At 35.6% G+C, this 19,966-nt stretch overlaps 1 protein-coding gene across 1 annotated transcript in view; it reads left to right on the top strand.

Annotated features, from left to right (window-relative positions):
• The window catches only part of ME1 (malic enzyme 1), a 227,641-nt gene that overhangs the window by 85,760 nt on the left and 121,915 nt on the right, over window positions 1–19,966 (top strand). The window contains exon 5 of the mRNA XM_024248638.3: window positions 3,999–4,160. Coding sequence (XP_024104406.3) covers window positions 3,999–4,160 — 162 coding nt within the window. The remainder of the gene's footprint in view (window positions 1–3,998; window positions 4,161–19,966) is intronic.

Genomic DNA, 19,966 nt, shown 5'->3' with positions numbered 1-19,966 from the left:
TATTCATAGGCTACTTTTATCCTTTGGACTCTTAAGATTGGGCCTTTACTGATGTTCTTATCCCTAACTATGCCCTGTTTTATTTAAAAATCTTAGCATAGTGCCTGGCACATAGTAGGTACTTAGTAAATGGCAGCTATTGATTGTAAAAGAATGCTGAAGATAGATAAGTGTATCTTATATGGTCTTTACTATATACTTGAAAGTATCCATGAAATAAAGGCAATTATTAGGCAAAATATAATCAAAATGTGTGGTATTATAAGTGCCTTATTGATTCATTCTGAGGAGAATATTATTTAGAGAAGGCTGGAATAGTTAAGAAAACTTTTCTAGCAAAGTCGGAACTTAAATCCAGCCTTTGATAGTTAGAAAGGGAAGAACATACTATTCTAAGAAGGGAACAGGTGAATGTAGGTATCAAGTTCAGTAAGAGAATGGGGTGTTTTTAGACAATAAGGAAATTCACTGGCCTGACTAAAGCTGAGTGTTAATATTGGAATATAGTGGAATTAAGATTGTTTAAGGGGTAATCAAATTATTATAAAAGGTTTTGAAATTCAGGAAGAGATTTAGATTTGAAAAAATAGAATGTCATATTTAACAAGGAAATTACTTTATATAAGTAATATTTGAAGAAGGTTCACTGGAAACAGATTTTAGAATAGTTTTAAGAAAGCAGGAAAAGATGCAAAGGTTCTGCATTTAGGTAGGCTACAAGAGGATGGGCCTTGGGAAATTAAATGAAGGGATGAAGACAGGACACATGGAGAGTATCTTTGTGTGTTCAGAAGAAATCTGCGTATTTCATACAGAAGTTTCTATTCAGGTAATGCCTAGATAATTTGTATAGTGGGGTGAAGATTTAATTTCTGTAAAACAGACATCACTGATAGAATTGTAGTTGTCTTACTGATATTAATCCTGCAGTTGTGACTTAATTATTGTACAGAAAACATCCAACTGCTTCATTTTTCTGAAGCAGGAGATAAAGTAGGTTAAAAAAAGCAAGAGAATATTAATTTAGTGATAAACTACGTAAGTGACAAAATTTTTTTTCCTTGAGAGAATTCTTTTACTGTTAAAATTTACTCTTTTATATGGAAGTATTTATGAATTAATGCTATAAATGTACGTTTGTAATAAAGCATAAATATCAAATGTCTCAAAACATATTTTAAAAACTTCTCAAACTACTACATATCTAAATGTTCATGTATATGTATATAATTAAATAATATAAATAGCTCTGAGAGAAGAACTTAGGGAATAAAAGTTATGAAGAAATAAGAAATAATGCACTTCTTTTTTTTTTTTTTTTTTTTTTTTGAGATAGAGTTTTGCTCTTGTTGCCCAGGCTGGAATGCAATGGTGCGATCTCTGCTCACTGCAACCTCCGCCTCCCAAGTTCAAGCAATTCTTCTGCCTCAGCCTCCCGAGTAGCTGGGAGGCTACTCGCCACCACGCCCAGCTAATTTTTGTATTTTTAGTAGAAACAGGGTTTTGCCATGTTGGTCAGGCTGGTCTCGAACTCCTGACCTCAGGTGATCCGCCCACCTCGGCCTCCCAAAGTGTGCTGGGATTATAAGCGTGAGCTACTGCAACTGGCCCGCTTTTTTTTTTTTTTTTTAATGTTCAAGACATATATTTAGTTTAACATAGATAAGCTGTCAAAAATAAGTGAAAAGGTATGCCACTTGAAATCCCTTTTTCAGAATTTTGAAACCAAATAACAACTCTCTGTGTTTAAGCACTTTTGATGAAATCTGGAAAGCATTTTATAAATTATTATTCAGGTCATAACTAAGCTAAGCTAAATGACTAAGCTAACTAAGCTAAATGACAATATTACTCTCCTTATAAAACATATCATTAAAAATATTTGTAAGTATAGGCAGGCCAACTGGACTTTACCTATGTAAAGATCACATTCATAAAAGTATATATTATCAATGATATGTAAAAGTACCTCTATTTGTGGTAACACAATAAATAAAACTGTCTGTTAAATAAACATTAGAAGTATTAGGACTTTGAAAATTTGGCCTTAATTTAATTTAAAAAACAAAGTTATAGTTATCTGCAGTATTTATCTTTTTTACCTTAAATCAGGGCTAAGTTAACCCAGTAGTATCGGATTGCTTCCTCCAAAAGAGCATCACATATTGATCCATTGCTATTTGACATGGAAAATCTTCCAAAGACAAATGTGTAGAATATGCAAAAATGATTTTCACCTACCTCCCAAATGTATTTGCTTTTAAGACAGTTTTTCAAGAGCTGAATAATATAGGTGAACAGGAAGTTAAATAAAATATCTTAGAAGTATATTTTAAAATATATTCTGCAATGTGGTATGGTGAAAAGAGCACTGTACTAGGAATTAACATATGTGAGTTTCTGGTTCTTTGATATTAACCAAGTAAATCACTTTAGGCAAATTATTTCAGTTCTCTGATTTTTCAGTTAACTAATTTATAAAATAAGAGGAATAGACGGAATATACTTTAGATTTCTCTTTACAGCTAAAATGCTATAACTTTATAATTAGCTCTGGTGAAATAATAGTAATAATAGCTATAAATTTTTAAGAATTTGTAATGTACCAGGTACTGTGGTAAGTTCTTTATATATCATGATTTCATTTTATGTAATCATAGTTTTATTCAATTTACTAACATTTATTGATTGTTTACTGTGTGCCAAATGCTGTACTAGGTGCTGATGTACAGTGGTAAGCAAAAATGCCTGGTTCCTAATTTTATACAGCTACTCTGAAAAGTACCTTTGTTACTCCCAATTTACCAATAAGAAACAGAAGCTTAAATTCACCCAAGGCCAAATAACTGACATATTCCCACGTTTCTCTGAATACGATGATTGTAGCAGTTTGTAGACTATCTAATAAATTGTGTTTCATAAGATTGGTTTTGTTTAAATTCATATAACTGACATGAATCACAAAGATGTTCAATAATGATATCAAATTACATAGAATTAAAATCTCCACGTGATTAAAGTATATGCTTCATAAATATTCAAGTTAATTAGAAATAAACTAAACAGGCTGGGCACGGTGGTGGCTCATGCCTGTAATCCCAGCACTTTGGAAGGCTAAGACGGGTGGATCACGAGGTCAGAAGTTTGAGACCAGCCTGGCCAACATGGTGAAACCCTGTCTCTACTAAAAATACAAAAATTAGCTGGGCGTGGTGGCGGGCACCTGTAATCCCAGCTACTCAGGAGGCTGAGACAGGAGAATTGCCTGAACCTGGAAGGCAGAGGTTGCAGTGAGCTGAGATTGTGCCACTGCACTCCAGCCTGGGCGACAGAGCAAGACTCCGTCTCAGAAAAAAGAAAAAAAAAAGAAAGATAAAAGAAAGAAGGAAGGAAGGAAGGAAGGAAGGAGAGACAAAATTCATTAAGTCTAGTGGAAAATTTTCAGGTAAGAGAAGTAGCAGACTCTACTGGACATGTTTCAAAGATATCAAGTGATTATAGAAGTTAAGGAGAATGGGTCAGATTGTTTTAAAAATAGGAGGATAGTGCCAGGATACATAAACTAAAGATCAGAGCATTTAGGGCAGAGGTATAACCTTCTCAATCTCTTCAGTAACTATGCAGTACTTTACTAAGGACACTCTTGCCCAAAACCACCCTACATTTCTTTTGGTTCCCAGTCTGAGCTCTTATTTCCCTATACTTTACCCACTTGCTCCTCTTGACTGAAAACTTAAGTTATTTGGTATGTTTGAATCTTTATGTACACACTTGCCCTTCTTTTTTCAATAACCTAATTAAGCATATTTATAAATCAAGTTCATTTCTTCACCCTCTTCTTCCACAATTACAATTCATAAAATCTTTTTCATATATATTCAATTTATGTTTTTTAACAGCTTAATATTTCACCAGTAGTAACTTCAGAAATAGAGTCAGAAATTGTGTCTCAGGATTTGTGAAAACTTGTTAATAGGTAATTTTTCTTTTTCTTCTAGGCCATTGTGGTGACTGATGGAGAGCGTATTCTTGGCTTGGGAGACCTTGGCTGTAATGGAATGGGCATCCCTGTGGGTAAATTGGCTCTATATACAGCTTGCGGAGGGATGAATCCTCAAGAATGTCTGCCTGTCATTCTGGATGTGGGAACCGAAAATGAGGTAAATAATTTACGTCTATAAGGCAGCTATGTACCTTTAAAAATGGCATCAATTCTTGCATTTTGAACTTATTCCAGGAACTTGATGAAATTCATTCTTTTTTGTCTGGTTCTCTTTCTCTCTCCAAATCTGCCCTTTACTGTTGTAAGAAAATTACTTCCCCTGTTCTCCTTTTCCCATCTTTATAACGTGATTAATCTTTTATCTGCTTCCCTAGTGCCTTATGTTGCTTTGATATATATTTACACCATTATTCTATAGAGTATATGTTTTACTTTAAGACAGTAGTTTAAAAAAATTTTTTTATTATATAGGAACTAATCCCATGGGATTTATTAAATTTAATCAGTCTGAAATATTCTTGTTTTAAAAACCATATTGAACCTAAAGTAGATCATTTGGAGTTTAACTTTTCTCATTCATGACTTTATATTTTAGAATCTTAAAGTCAGATGTTAAGTACTACTTTTTTTTTTGCTCTTCGTTTACTGCTAATATTTAGGATTAACTAGCTAACTAGATACTAGAAGTTAAACATCAAATTCTCTGAAATAGAAATGAAAGATAATAGTCAGTTAAGGATGAACTTTTAAAAAGTTATTTACAAATTTCAGACCTAGGTCCCAAACAGATATATCATCAAATAAGACCTTGACACAAATACATACATGCATTATGTTTATTTTCTTTGTCTCCTTCTAAAACAATTGAAGATATAACTTTTGATCTATAAGTAATATATAACTTTTTGCTCATGCAAAAATATATTTACGATAGTGACTTAAACAGTTATGTTTTTAACCTACACATAGAAAGTTACAATATTTAACTTGATCTGTGCATGAATGCTCACTTAACCTTTATCAAAGGATACATTTTGATAAAAATACATTGCTTATCTGGCATTTTCCTTTCTAATACCAATAGAAATGGCTTAGAAATTATCAAAGCTGGCCTCTTTAAACAATTGTCCTAAAATTGTGTGTATACATTGAACATTAACAGTTCCTCTTTAAGCCAGGAGAGGTGGTGTGTACCTACAGTCCTAGCTACTCAGGAGGCTAGGAGGTAGGAGGATTGCTTGAACTCAGGAGATTCAGGATGCAGTGAGCCATGATCACGCAATTGGACTACAACCTGGGCTACAGAGTGAGACCCTGCTCTAAAAAATTTAAATTAAAACAAAATAAATATATTTCTTATTTTAAAAATATATTTTAAAAATTGTTCTGTGATAAGTTGCATTGAAATAAAACAGTTTATTTATGTATTTTTTATTTTTTATTTTTTATTTTTTGAGACAGAGTCTTGCTCTGTCACCCAGGCTGGAGTGTAGTGGCTGATTTCTGCTCAATGCAACCTCCGCCTCCCGGGTTCAAGCGATTCTCCTGCCTCAGCCTCCCGAGTAGCTGGGACTACAGGCACATGCCACCATGCTCGGCTAATTTTTTGTATTTCTAGTAAAGAGGGGGTTTCACCGTGTTAGCCAGGATGGTCTCGATCTCCTGACTCTGTGATCCGTCCACCTCGCCCTCCCAAAGTGCTGGGATTACAGGCGTGAGCCACCGTACCCGGCCTATTTTTTTATTTTCTTTAAGACAGGGTCTCACTGCCGTTGCCCAGGCTGGAGTGCACTGTCATGATCATGGCTCACTGCAGCTTCACTCTCTCATGCTCATGTGATTCTCCCACCTCAGCCTCCCAAGTAGCTGGGACTACAGTTACATGCCACCACAGCTGGCTAATTTTTTGTTTACATTGAAATCAAATTTTAAAAATCACAAAAATATATAATATATCTTAAAAATTCTGTGGAGAAATGAGGAGGAATATATAATGACAAAACAGACATGCAAAAATGTTAGAATTTGGCTCTTTTTTTTTTAAGAGATAGGATGTTGCACTGCCACCCAGGCTGTAGTGCCATGGCACTATCATAGCTTCTTGCAGCCTTAAACTCCTGAGCCCAAGTGGTCCTCCTGCCTCAGCCTTTCGAGTAGCTGGGATTCCAGGTGTGCATCACCACACCAATCTAATTTTTTTTTAACCTTTTTTTTTTTTTTTTTTTTTTTAGACGGGGTCTTGCTATGTATGTTGCTCAGGCTGGTTTGGAACTCCTGGTATCAAACAATCCTCCTGCTTCACTGGGATAACAGTGAAGTTTTAAACAGTTTTAAACCTTGGCCATTTATTGAGATTGTTTGTATAATGTGGACATTAAAAAAAAAGCTGTGCACTAGTGAAACTGTAACACTAGGACTCTTGCATTGATAGATTATATTATATGAAAGAATTGATTTCATGAGAGAGATTGTATTATATGAAAGAATTGATTTCATGAAAGTAGGTCTTAAAATAGCCAAATTGATGGTTGTCTTGAATTTTCCACATTATCTCTGTTTAGTGTATGTTTCTTTCCTGTTTTGGTATTCATTGCTTTTATGTTATTACATTTCTATCCAGTATCTTACTTCCTCAGCCTGCAGAACCCATCCACCTATCCTTCACGAAATTTCTTACTTTACCCAGCTGTAGATCTAGCTTTTTTTTCCTCTCTTTTTATTAAGACATGTCTGGTTCATACTACGTTTCAAAATTTTTAGCTGATAATTAGAAAATAATCTGATTATCTAAATGAATCTACGGTTAAAATGCTGTGTATTATTTGTAGAGATTTTGCTTACTGCCATTTGACTTTCAGGAATATTAAGGGCAGAAAATTAAGTGAATGGTGAACCTTTAACTCTTTGACAGGTCACCGGAGAATACCTTTGTCACTTTGAGAGTGACAAAGGTCTTTGAGAGACCTTTCTGAAACTCCTCAAATTGCATTTGGTAGATTTAATTGAATTAGACCAACATTGAGTACCTACTCATTATGTTAAGTGAAATAAACCAGGCACAGAAAGACAAATATCCCATGTTCTCACACCTGGGCTAAAAAAGTTGATCTCATGGAGGTAGAGAGTAGAATGATAGTTGCCAGAGGCTGGGAAGGGTGTGTGTATGTCAGGGTAGAGGGTGGGAGGATGAATAGAGGTTGGTTAATGGGTACAAATATGTCAATTGAAGGAATAAGTTCTAATGTTTGATAGCAGAGTAGGGTGACTACAGTTACCAACACTGTATTGTATATTTCAAAATAGCTAGAAAAGTTGAAATGCTACCAACACATAGAAATGATACGCAAGGTGGCTGGGGGCGGTGGCTCACGCCTGTAATCCCAGAACTTTGGGAGGCCAAGGCAGGCGGATCACCTGAGGTTGGGAGTTTGAGACCAGCCTGAGCAACATAGAGAAAACCTGTCTACTAAAAATACAAAATTAGTTGGGGATGGTGGTGCATGCCTGTAATCCCAGCTACTCGGGAGGCTGAGGCAGGAGAATCGCTTGAACCCAGGGGTAGAGGTTGCAGTGAGCTGAGATCATGACATTGCACTCCAGCCTGGGCAACAACAGCAAAACTATGTCTCAAAAAAAAAGAAAAGAAAAGAAATAATACTCAGGATGATGGACTCCCTAAATACCCGGACTGGATCATTACACGTTCCATGCATGTAACCAAGTATCACATGTACCCCATAAAAATATACAAATTTATGTATCAATAAACAGATTTTTAAAAAGTATTGAATATCTGCTATCTATCAAAGCCTAAGCAAAGCCTAGATAATATCGGAGTAAGAAGATTTTGCCAGCAGGATGCTCTGAATCTAGAAGAGGAGATACACATGTAACTAGTTGCAGTATGTATTAATTGCTTTCTTTGGTAAAGGCTTTTGAAGGCATTTAGCAAACCAATTCTCTGACAATTATTATATCCTCTTGTTACTGGTGAACAAAGAATTGGACAAAGCACACAATGCAAGGAAAGAATAAAGCAAGAAAAGCAGAGATTTAATGAAAATGAAAGCATACTCCACAGGGTGGGAGCAGGCCCGAGTAGCCGCTCGGGGACCTGGATACAGAATCTTCTCAGGTCCAAATACCCACTAGAGGTTTCCCATTGGCCAATTAGTGTTCACCCCATTTAAGTGAAGTGGTGGCCTGCAATCAGTCTGATTGGTTGCAGAAAGCAACCAGTCAGAGGCTGAAGTGAAGTTACAAAGGTCAGACTCCTAGCAAACATCTGATTGGTTGTGGAAAGCAACCAATCTGAGGCTAAAGTGAAGTTACAAAGCTGCCTTTCTATGCAAATGAAGACTTGGCCCACAGTCAGTGTGATTGGTTGGGGACAGCAACCAATCAGAGGCTAATGTGAAGTTACAAAGTTACACTCCTATGCAAACGTCTGATTGGTTGCAAAAACCAGCCAATCAGAGGTACTTTCAATTTCTCATCTGCCAGCAGAAAAGCTAGGGGTTTGCAAAGAGAGTAGCCTCTGGTCATTTTGTACTTAGGCGTAGAAAGTTAGGATTTTCCTTTCAATTTTGTTCTAGGAAGTCAGTGCAAAACGGCCTTAGATTCCCCGCCTCCAGACCCTATTCTCCTGCCTCATTCTTAGTCTTAAACTCTGTATTACTGTTATCTTCTTATAACTTGTCTTTTTAAATAAATCATATTTTGGGAATTTAATTGTAAAAATGTATAGTAGTAAATGATCAATTAGAGTTCTTGTTCTAAAAGGAGAGTAAATTATTTGTTCCCTTTATAAAAGGTAGTTTAGCTGTACCCAGAGTTAAACTACAACGTTTACAGATATACGTTCTCTTCAAGACTGCCCTTATTTCTGACATCAATTGCAAGTTGAAGAGCTTCCCAAAACCAACTTCAGGCTTGATAATTTGCTAAGACTCAAAAAACTCACTGAAAGCTATTGTACTTACAGTTACAGAGTATTGTGGGCGAAAGATACACATTAAAATCTCACAAAAGAAGAGATGCATAGGGAAGAGTCTAGAAGAGTCCCAAATGTGAAGTGTCCATTTTCCTATAAAATCAGGACATGTTACCCTCCCAGTATGGATATGAAATATCAACATGTGTCCCACTGTTCAGAGTTTTACTGGGATCCATTACCTAGTCATGATTGATTGATTGATTGATTGCCCAGGTGGTTGAACTCAGTCTCCAGGTTGACCGATACTGTATGACGCAAAGGCCCTACCCCAGATCACATGGTTAGTCTTTCTGGCATGGCCAGCCTTCACCCAGTGACTCTCGGTTATGGTCGCTAAGCTACTAGATAAAAGGATTAGGCCCTTATTCAAACTGGTTGAATGCTTGTCAACTGTCACCAGAGTCCATCCACAGAATAAATAAAAATATGAGGCAAACAGACAAAAAGGAAAATAGATGTAAATTTTATTGTTAATTAAGCAGAATTAAGTTTTAAGCTCAGATAAGATTAAGGATTTGATCATCAAGCTTTTAAGGAAATATAGTTCCTATGCTATATAAACTGTCCCAGAGCATATTAAAATTGACAGCTTAACATTTCAGTTTTTAAAAACAGCATAACCTTGATATTCAAACCTGGTTAAAAAAAAATAGCACATAACAAGAAATTGCTAATTAGTCTCATATTTACCCATGCTCCCAGTTTCACCACTTACTAGTGGTGTTTCTGTGTTTTGCTCATGTAAAATGAGTACTTAGCTCATAGAGCTGTCATGGTTTAATACATTTAGAATGCTTAAAATTGTGACTGGCATTTTGAAAGCACTTGGTAAATGTTACCTCACGTGAACATAGATGTAGAAGCAAAAGTTCTTTATAAAATACTGGCAAGTAAAATCTTGCAGAATATTTTAATGTTGAAATAATGTTTGAAATCTATTCAAACCATTAGCTACATCATAATTAATGGTGATATATTAGAGGCATTATTTTAAAAGACAGGACACCCGTTATCACTGCTGTTTTCTTTTTTATTATTCAGAAAATTCTAGCCTGTGTAATAAGACAATAAAACAAAGGAGATATAACTGACAGGAAAAGAGAAAATTATCATTATTTATAGGTAATATGTTTATTACTGAAACCCAAGAAAACCAACTAAAAAGTACTGTGGTCAAATGATAGCACTCAGTAAAGTGGCTGCTTATAAAACAAATATTCAAAACTTAATAGCTTTTCTATGTACTTGTAATAACCAGTCAAAAATTAACTCATTCACAGTAGCAACAATATTCTATTCTGCTATTCTTCTAATGTTATATAGTGTTTGACATTTCTAAGCAAATAAATAATTACATATTATTCGGTTAATCAGAATAATTAATTTTGGGGCAAGTATTTTTTTCCAAAAACTGAACAAGGTGTGTTGCATTTATTAAGCAAAATATGTTTTCATATTTGACTCAATTTGCCCTTAATTTTATTGACTTTTGGGCTACACATATCAACTGTATTCCGTTAGCAATACAGTACTCAGGATAAAAATAGAAGTTGTTTAAGATTCTGGATTAACTTTTCTGTTGCTTAAAATAGATAGAAATGCTCCAACATATTACTTTCTCCGTTTGAGCTCTTGGAGTTCAAAATATGTTAGTAATATTGTAACCTGTAAAACATCCTAATCTAAATTTTTATGGTCTTTAACTCATAATGTGTGTGAAGAATAGAAAAATATTTGGAATCAACTGAGTTGCCACTCATAATGTTCTTATTTTATTCATTCTGACATTTTGTTTTTTGTATTTATTCTTTCACTGCTGCTTTTCTGAGAAGACAGGAAGGAAAACTTAATTATGACTGAGTCTATGAGTTCGTTTAAAATGTAATGGTGTTTTTATGTAGTGGCAGTTTCACATATGGAAAACTGATTTTAGTCAAAATGTTCCTGTAGGACTAATTTTTAATCTTCATTGCTTTTTTGAATCTCTGCATAGTTTTACACTTAATAATAAAAATAAAGAAACTGCTTGAAAATATTACTTAGTTTCTTACCCAGAATAACCTAGCAAATTTTAATAAAAGTAAATCCCCTTTAAATACAAATTATAAATGTTTTCCTCTTTTATCATACCTACATGTACTGGATAGTAATGAAAATAGAAACGGAATTAGCTGCCAGTAAATAAGACAGTCTTCACTTGCCATAAAGATACACTTGCCTGACTGCTTTTAAGTTTCTGCAGCTTTCAACTAAAGGAAATTTAAGGAACTAAGACACCAAAACACAAGTACACAGAAGTATTTGGCTAAAAAATATTCTTTTTTTATTTTTATTTTTTATTTTAATAGCCTTAAGGGTACAAGTGGTTTTTGGTTACACGGATGAATTATATAATGGTGAACTCTGAGCTTTTAGTGTACCCATCACCTGAAAAACATTGTACCCAATAGGTAATTTTTTATCCTTTACCTACCTCCTACCCTCCTCCCATCTGAGTCTCCAGTGTCCATTGTGCTGCTTTGTATACTCCTATGTACCCACAGCTTAGCTCCCACCTATAAGTTCACATGTACCCTAAAACTTAAAGTATAATAAAAAAAAAAAAGAAAATATGCAGTATTTGGTCTTCCATTCCTAAATTATTCTAAATTATTTCATTTAGGTTAATAGCCTCCAGTTTCATCCAAGTTGCTGCAAAGGACATTGTTTTATCCTTTCTTATGGCTGAGTGGTATACTACGATATACATGTGAAAATTTTCTTTATCCACTCATTGGTTGATGGGCACTTGAGGTTGATTTCATATCTTCACAATTGTGGATTGTGCTGTGATAAACATACATGTGCAAGTGTCTTTTTGATATAATGGCTTCTTTTCCTTTGGGTAGACACCCAGTGGTGGGATTGCTGGATTGAATAGTAGATCTATTTTTTGTTCTTTGAGAAATCGCCATATTGTTTTCCATAGATGATGTACTAATTTACATTCTCAATAACAATGTATAAGTTTTCCCTTTTTACCACATGGTGCCAACATCTATTGTTTTTTTGACTTTAAAATAATGGCCATTTTGATTTTGTTAAGATGGAAAATACTCTTATTCTTTAAGTTAATAATACTAAGTATTAAATTAGGTAGGGTGTTTGTGTTTATATTTTCATCTCATTTTTCATCTATTATTTCACAGTCCACATTTTCTTTAATTGTGAAGCAGTTGCTATATAAAGTTTACTTGTTACCTGAAGTAAATTTTCTTTAGAGTATGTCATGTTTAATTCCTTCTTTTTTTGCTGTTGCCAAATCTTTTCATAGAAATTATGTTGATTTTATGTCTATTTTTCTTGTATATGACTAATATTGAGGCTTGCTATTTGACTAAAAATAATTTGAGTAGATGTTCCTTGTGTTCCCTTCATGCTTGTTTGGACATTATTATGTCTTAAAGAACCTTTTCATGTGTTATATGGGATATTCTTTTTTTAGGGTTTTATTGTAACAAAGTGCCATAGACTAGGTGGCTTAACCGACAGAAATTTATTTTCTCACAGTTCTGGGGGCTGGAAGTCCAAGATCAATGTGTTGGTAGGGTTGGTTTCTTCTGTGGTTTGTGTCTTTGACTTATAGATGTCCATCTTCCTCTGGTGTCTTCATACAGTTTTTCTTCTGTGTATGTCTGTATCCTAATTTCCTCTTCTTTTTTTTTTTTTTTTTTTTTTTTTTTTTTGGAGATCGAGTCTCGCTCTGTTGCCCAGGCTGGAGTGCAGTGGCATGATCTCAGCTCACTGCAACATCTGCCTCCTGGGTTCAAGCAATTCTCTGCCTCAGCCTCCTGAGTAGCTGGGATTACAGGCGCCCACCACCACGCCTGACTAATTTTTGTATATTTAGTAGAGACGGGGTTTCACCATCTTGGCCAGGCTGGTCTTAAACTCCAGACCTCGTGATCCACCCACCTCAGCCTCCCAAAGTGCTGGGATTACAGACGTGAGCCACTGCACCCAGACAATTTCCTCTTCTTAAAAGGACCAGTCATATTGGATTAGGGCCCACTCTAATGACCTCATTCAACTTAATTACTTCTTTAAATACTCTGTCTCCAAATATGTCACATTCTGAGGTACTGGGATTAGGGATTCAACATACGAATTTGGGGGCAACACCATTCAACCCATAGCACATGGTCAGTCCTCAAGAGGTCACGGGCAGAATGAGTAGGAGAATGTCATTTCTGCATATTCTTTGCTTATTAAACCATTGCTCCAGGTCTCAGCTTTGCTGTGTCTAGTTTTATGTTTAGTCTGGCCTCTGGTTGATGTGTACAGTGTACCCTTGCCACTTCAGACAAGTGATCCTGTATTGGAATGAATACCAGTCATCATTAGTAAAGCCAGGGGAAAGAAGAAAATTCTCAGCTCCCAGGATTTTGGCTTGGAGTTTCATTTGCTTGCTCTTTGTGGTCTCATTTTGCCCCACCCTCTCTAAATTAGAAGATCATAATAGATTTTATCAAGAATTTATTTGTCTATTTCCTGAGACATTACACTAGTGCCTTGGGAAAGAGAATGGGGTCTTTCTTTAGTTTGATTTTATACACAATATAACTAGCAGGAACTCCTTGAAATTTTTAGGTAAATTTTAGAAATACTGATTGTATAGAACAAAATAGAAAATTTATTTAAATGAGACAGAAACCTAGTAGGAAGTAGAATGGTTTTATTTTAACTTAATAATACAAGTTCGAAATAACTTAATAATACAAGTTCTCACCACTTCAGAATTATCAGGGGCATGTGTTAAGAATGCAGAATTTTGCACCCCGCTCCAGACATACTGAATCACAACTAAATTTTAATCATTTTTATTTCTAGCACTTTTTAACAATCATGCCAGCTCATATGCACGCTGACATTTTAGTGGTACTGGTTTTAGACTCTTACCTGAATGTGATGGTTACTTTGCTTATTCTTATTGATGACATGAGCCAACAAAACAGCAAAAGTTATGTATTATTTCTTTATAGAGTCCATAACAAAAAATGAGAAATGGTAACAAAGAAAATAATTTTCTGTAAATTATAAATAGAGTTTAAAAATAAATGCAAGAATGAGGAATAGTTACATTAGTATAGAAGATAAAGGTGTATAATGTTCTTAATATTTAAAGAATACTTTCAGGTCAGTAAGAGAATATTAGGCTCAGTGACTCACACCTGTAATCCCAACACTTTGGGAGGCTGAAGTGGGAGGATCACTTAAGCCCAGGAGTTCAAGACCAGCCTGGGCAACATAAGCAAGACCTTGTCTCTGCAAAAATTAAAATAAAATTAGCCAGGTATGGTGCCTGTAGTCCTAGTTACTTGGGAGGCCAAGGTGGGAGGATTCCTTGAGTCTGGGAGTTCGAGGCTACAGTGAGCTGTCTATGATCATGCCACTGCACTCCAGGATATACAACAGAGTGAGAGCTTGTCTCTAAAAAATAATTTTAAAAGAAGACATAAAAAAAGAGAACACTTTAAAGTAAGTAAGAAAATGTCAAATCTCCACTATACAAATTGCCTAAGGACATATGGACACAGATAATTTACAAATGAAGAAATAAAAATGGTCAATAAACTTATGAAAAAATGCACAACAGTAATATAAAAGAAATATAAATGAATGCTACTTGAGAACAGTTTTGTGCCTACGTGCCACACAGAGACACACATATAGCAGGTATAGATATGAATTTATTGTAACTTATTATATATTTATATGTATATTTCATGATATAGGCATGATATGAAAAGATACCTTATTTGAGACTGCAACAAAATAGACATACTTATTATATACCACTGGAAGTGTGATGAGGTGCTGTTAATTTATTCATACATTCTAGGAGAGCAGAGTACCAATACAGATGTTTGTCTATTGACACGAAAACCTTCATCATATATTCCTTTGTGAAAAGAGGTTAAAATATACTCTATGCTATCATCCCAAATTTGGACAGATAATCTTATATATGCATAGATACAAAGAAAAGGACCTGGAAGAATATACATCAAGGTGCTAATGTTGGGTAGTTCTGAATGGGTAGAGATTATTGGTATTCTTTGGTTTTAATTTTACTTTTCATGCTCTCAAACATTTCTGATAAACAAATATTGCTTTTGTGATGACGAAAATACTTATAATATTAAGACAATATTTTTAAATTCTCAGACACATCAGATTGTAAAGATAGAAATGTGGGAGACAAAAACAAGGTGAGATTTGATAGTGATTGCTATTAACTTCAAATAAATGGATGCTTCAGTTATAAATTCTGAAGGGTCCAGAATTGAGATAATGTTAATAGTAAGATAATTAGCATAATTATCAACATATACCCTCCTTATCTCCTTTTTTGAGCTCTCTTATATTTCTATATGTCTTGTTCTTTACTTTTTCCCCAATCTTTTTCCTTTTCTCAGGCTTGTACATTTTCATAAGTCTTCAGTGGCACCACATGCATTTAGCATAACACCTAGTGCTAAAGAAGTTCCACCCTTTTTTAAGTGCTTCCTTAATACCAAGTGTTTATTCTCTAACAGTGATCTATTGAGTGTTTGCTCCTGACCATAAGAAGTTTTTAATCCAGTAAATTAATATCACTTCTGTGCCAGTCTACTTTGTCTGTGGAACCATTATCAAAATTGAATAGTGTTGTTAAATTGCTTTTTGTAGATACTAATTTTTTTGTCAGCCAAATCTCTGAGAATGCACTAATTATTCAAGCCTTAATTATCTTAATTAAATTATGAAATTAAAAAACTAATTTTTGATGGGGACATTATTATGATTGGAAGAATTTTTTTATATACTTTAAGTTCTGGGATACATGTGCAGAACATGCAGCTTTGTTACGTAGGTATACATGTGCCATGGTGGTTTGCTGCACCCATCAACCCGTCATCCACATTAGGTATTTCCTAATGCTATCCCTCCCCTTGCCTTCCACCCCCTGACATGCCCTGCTGTGTGATGTTCCCCTCCCTGTGTCCATGTGTTCTCATTGTTCAATTCCCACTTATGAGTGAGAACATGCGGTGTTTGGTTTTCTGTTCCTGTGTTAGTTTGCTGAGAATGATGGTTTCCAGCTTCATCCATGTCCCTGCAAAGGACGTGAACTCATTCTTTTATATGGCTACGTAGTATTCCATGGTGTATATGTGCCACATTTTCTTTATCCAGTCTAACATTGATGGGCATTTGGATTGGTTCCAAGTCTTTGCTATTGTGAACAGTGCTGCAATAAACATACGTGTGCATGTGTCTTTATCATAGAATGATTTATAATCTTTCGGGGGACCTGCCCTGAAAATCACGTAGGTTCTTTTCTATTTTCCTAAGCATTGGCTGACTTGAGAAATAAAGGGACAGAGTACAAAAGAGAGAAATTTTAAAGCTAGGCATCCGGGGGAGACATCACACGTTGGTAGGATCCGTGATGCCCCACAAGCCACAAAAACCAGCAAGTTTTTATTAGGGGTTTTCAAAAGGGGAGGGAGTGTGTGAATAGGTGTGGGTGACAGACATCAAGTACTTAACAGGGTAATAGAATATCACAAGGCAAGTGGAGGCAGGGTGAGATCACAGGACCACAGGACCGAGGAGAAATTAAAATTGCTAATGAAGTTTCGGGCACCATTGTCATTGATAACATCTTATCAGGAGACAGGGTTTTGAGATCAACCAGTCTGACCAAAATTTATTAGGCGGGAATTTCCTCTTCCTAATAAGCCTGGGAGTGCTACGGGAGACTGGAGTCTATTTCACCTCTGCAGATTCGACCATAAGAGACAGGTTTGCCCCGGGGGGGCCAGTTCAGAGACCTACCCCTAGGTGTGCATTCTCTTTCTCAGGGATATTCCATTCTGAGAAAAAGAATTCAGCGATATTTCTCCCATTTGCTTTTGAAAGAAGAGAAATATGGCTCTGTTCTGCCCGGCTCACCAGTGGTCAGAGTTTAAGGTTATCTCTCTTATTCCCTGAACAATTGCTGTTATCCTGTTCTTTTTTCAAGGTGCTCAGATTTCATATTGCTCAAACACACATGCTGTACAATTTGTGCAGTTAATGCAATTATTACAGGGTCCTGAGGTGACATACATCCTTCTCGGCTGACAGGATTAAGAGATTAAAGCAAAGACAGGCATAGGAAATCACAAGGGTATTGATTGGGGAAGTGATAAGTGTCCATGAAATCTTTACAATTTATGTTTAGAGATTGCAGTAAAGACAGGCATAAGAAATTATGAAAGTATTAATTTGGGGAACTAATCAATGTCTATAAAATCTTCACAATCCACGTTCTTCTGTCATGGCTTCAGCCGGTCCCTCTGTTTGGGGTCCCTGACTTCCTGCAACAATAATCCTTTGGGTATATACCCAGTAATGGGATTGCTGGGTCAAATGATTTTTCTATTTCTAGATCCTTGAGGAATCGCCACTCTGTCTTCCACAGTGGTTGAACTAATTTACACTCCCACCAACAGTGTAAAAGCATTTCTATTTCTCCATATCCTCTCCAGCATCTGTTGTCTCCTGACTTTTTAACAATTGCCATTCTAACTGGCATGAGATGATATCTTATTGTGGTTCTGATTGGCATTTCTCTAATGACCCGTGATGATGAGCTTTTTTTCATGTTTTTTGGCCACATACATGCCTTCTTTTGAAAATGTCTGTTCATATCCTTTGCCCACTTTCTGATGGAGTGTTTTGTTTTTTTTCTTGTAAATTTAAGTTCCTTGTAGATTCTGGATATTAGCCCTTTGTCAGATGGATAGATTGCAAAAATTTCTCCCATTCTGTAGGTTGCCTGTTCACTCAGATGATAGTTTCCTTTGCTGTGCAGAAGCTCTTTAGTTTAATTAGATCCCATTTGTCAATTTTGCTTTTGTTGCCATTGCTTTTGGTGTTTTAGTCATGAAATATTTGCCCATGCCTATGGCCTGAATGGTATTCCCAAGGTTTTCTTCTAGGGTTTTTATGGTTTTAGGTGTTATGTTTAAATCTAAATCTTTAATCCATATTGAGTTAATTTTTGTATAAGTTGTAAGGAAAGGGGTCCAGTTTCAGTTTTCTGCCAGTTTTCCCAACACCATTTATTAAATAGGGAATCCTTTCCCCGTTGCTTGTTTTTGTCAGGTTTGTGAAAGATCATATAGTTGTAGATGTGTGGTGTTACTTCTGAGGCCTCTGTTCTGTTCCATTGGTCTATATGTCTGTTTTGGTACCAATACCATGCTGTTTGGGTTACTGTAGCCTTGTAGTATAGTTTGAAGTCAGGTAGCATGATGCCTCCAGCTTTGTTTTTTTTTGGTTTGTTGTTTTTTTGTTTTTTTTTGCTTAGGATTGTCTGGGCTATATGGGCTCTTTTTTGGTTCCATATGAAATTTAAAGTAGTTTTTTCTAATTCTGTGAAGGAGGTCAATGGTAGTTTGATGGGAATAACATTGAATCTATAAATTACTTTGGGCCCTATGGTGATTTTCATGATATTGATTCTTCCTATCCATGAGCATGGAAGGTTTTTCCATTTGTTTGTGTCCTCTCTTATTTCCTTGAGCAGTGGTTTGTAGTTTTTCTTGAAGAGGTCCTTCACATCCCTTGTTAGCTGTATTCCTAGGTACTTTATTCTCTTAGTAGCAATTGTGAATGGGAGTTCACTCATGATTTGGCTCTCTATTTGCTTATTATTGGTATATAAGAATGCTTGTGATTTTTGTATATTGATTTTGTATCCTGAGATTTTGCTGAAGTTGACTATCAGCTTAAGGAGTTTTTGTGCTGAGACAATGAGGTTTTCTAAATATACAATCATGTCGTCTGCAAAGAGAGACAATTTGACTTCTTCTTTTCCTGTTGGAATACGCTTTATTTATTTCTCTTGCCTGATTGCCCTGGCCAGACCTTCCAATACTATGTTGAATAGGAGTGGTGAGAGAGGGCATCCTTGTCTTGTGCCAGTTTTGAAAGGGAATGCTTCCAGCTTTTGTCCATTCAGTATGATATTGGCTGTGGGTTTGGCATAAATAGCTCTTATTATTTTGAGATATGTTTCATCAATACCTAGTTTATTGAGTGTTTTTAGCATGAAGGGGTGTTGAATTTTATCGAAGGCGTTTTCTGCATCTATTGAGATGATCATGTGGTTTTTGTTATTGGTTCTGTTTGTGTGATGGATTAGATTTATTGATTTGCATATGTTGAACCAGCCTTGCATCCCAGGGATGAAACCGACTTGATCATGGTGGGTAAGCTTTTTGATGTGCTGCTGGATTTGGTTTGCAAGTATTTTATTGAGGATTTTTGCGTCAATGTTCGTCAGGGATATTGGCCTGAAATTTGCTTGTTTTGTTGTGTCTCTGCCGGGTTTTGGTATCAGGATGATGCTGATCTGATAAAATGAGTTAGAGAGGAGCCCTTCTTTTTCTATTGTTTGGAATAGTTTCAGAAGGAATGGTACCAGCTCCTCTTTGTACCTCTGGTAGAATACGGCTGTGAATCTGTGTCTGGTCCTGGGCTTTTTTTTTTTTTTTTTTTTTTTTTTGGTTGGTAGGCTATTAATTACTACCACAGTTTTAGAACTTGTTATTGGTCTATTCAGGGATTCGACTTCTTCCTAGTTTAGTCTTGGGAGGGTGTATGTGTCCAGGTATTTATCCATTTCTTCTAGGTATTCTAGTTTATTTGCTAGTTTATTTGTAGAGGTGTTTGTAGTATTCTCTGATGGTAGTTTGTATTTCTGTGGGATCAGTGGTGATCTCCCCTTTATCATTTTTTTATTGTTTCTATTTGATTCTTCTCTCTTTTCTCCTTCATTAGTCTGGCTAGCAGTCTATCTGTTTTGTTAATCTTTTCAAAAAACCATCTCCTGGATTCATTTATTTTTTTAAGGGTTTTTCATGTCTTTATCTCTTTCAATTCTGCTCTGA

The sequence above is a fragment of the Pongo abelii genome, chromosome 5 (assembly GCF_028885655.2).
Source record: "Pongo abelii isolate AG06213 chromosome 5, NHGRI_mPonAbe1-v2.0_pri, whole genome shotgun sequence".
In the NCBI taxonomy this organism is placed as follows: Eukaryota; Metazoa; Chordata; class Mammalia; order Primates; family Hominidae; genus Pongo; species Pongo abelii.
Note: the sequence above shows the minus strand (reverse complement) of the source record. Positions and strands in the feature narration are given on the sequence as shown.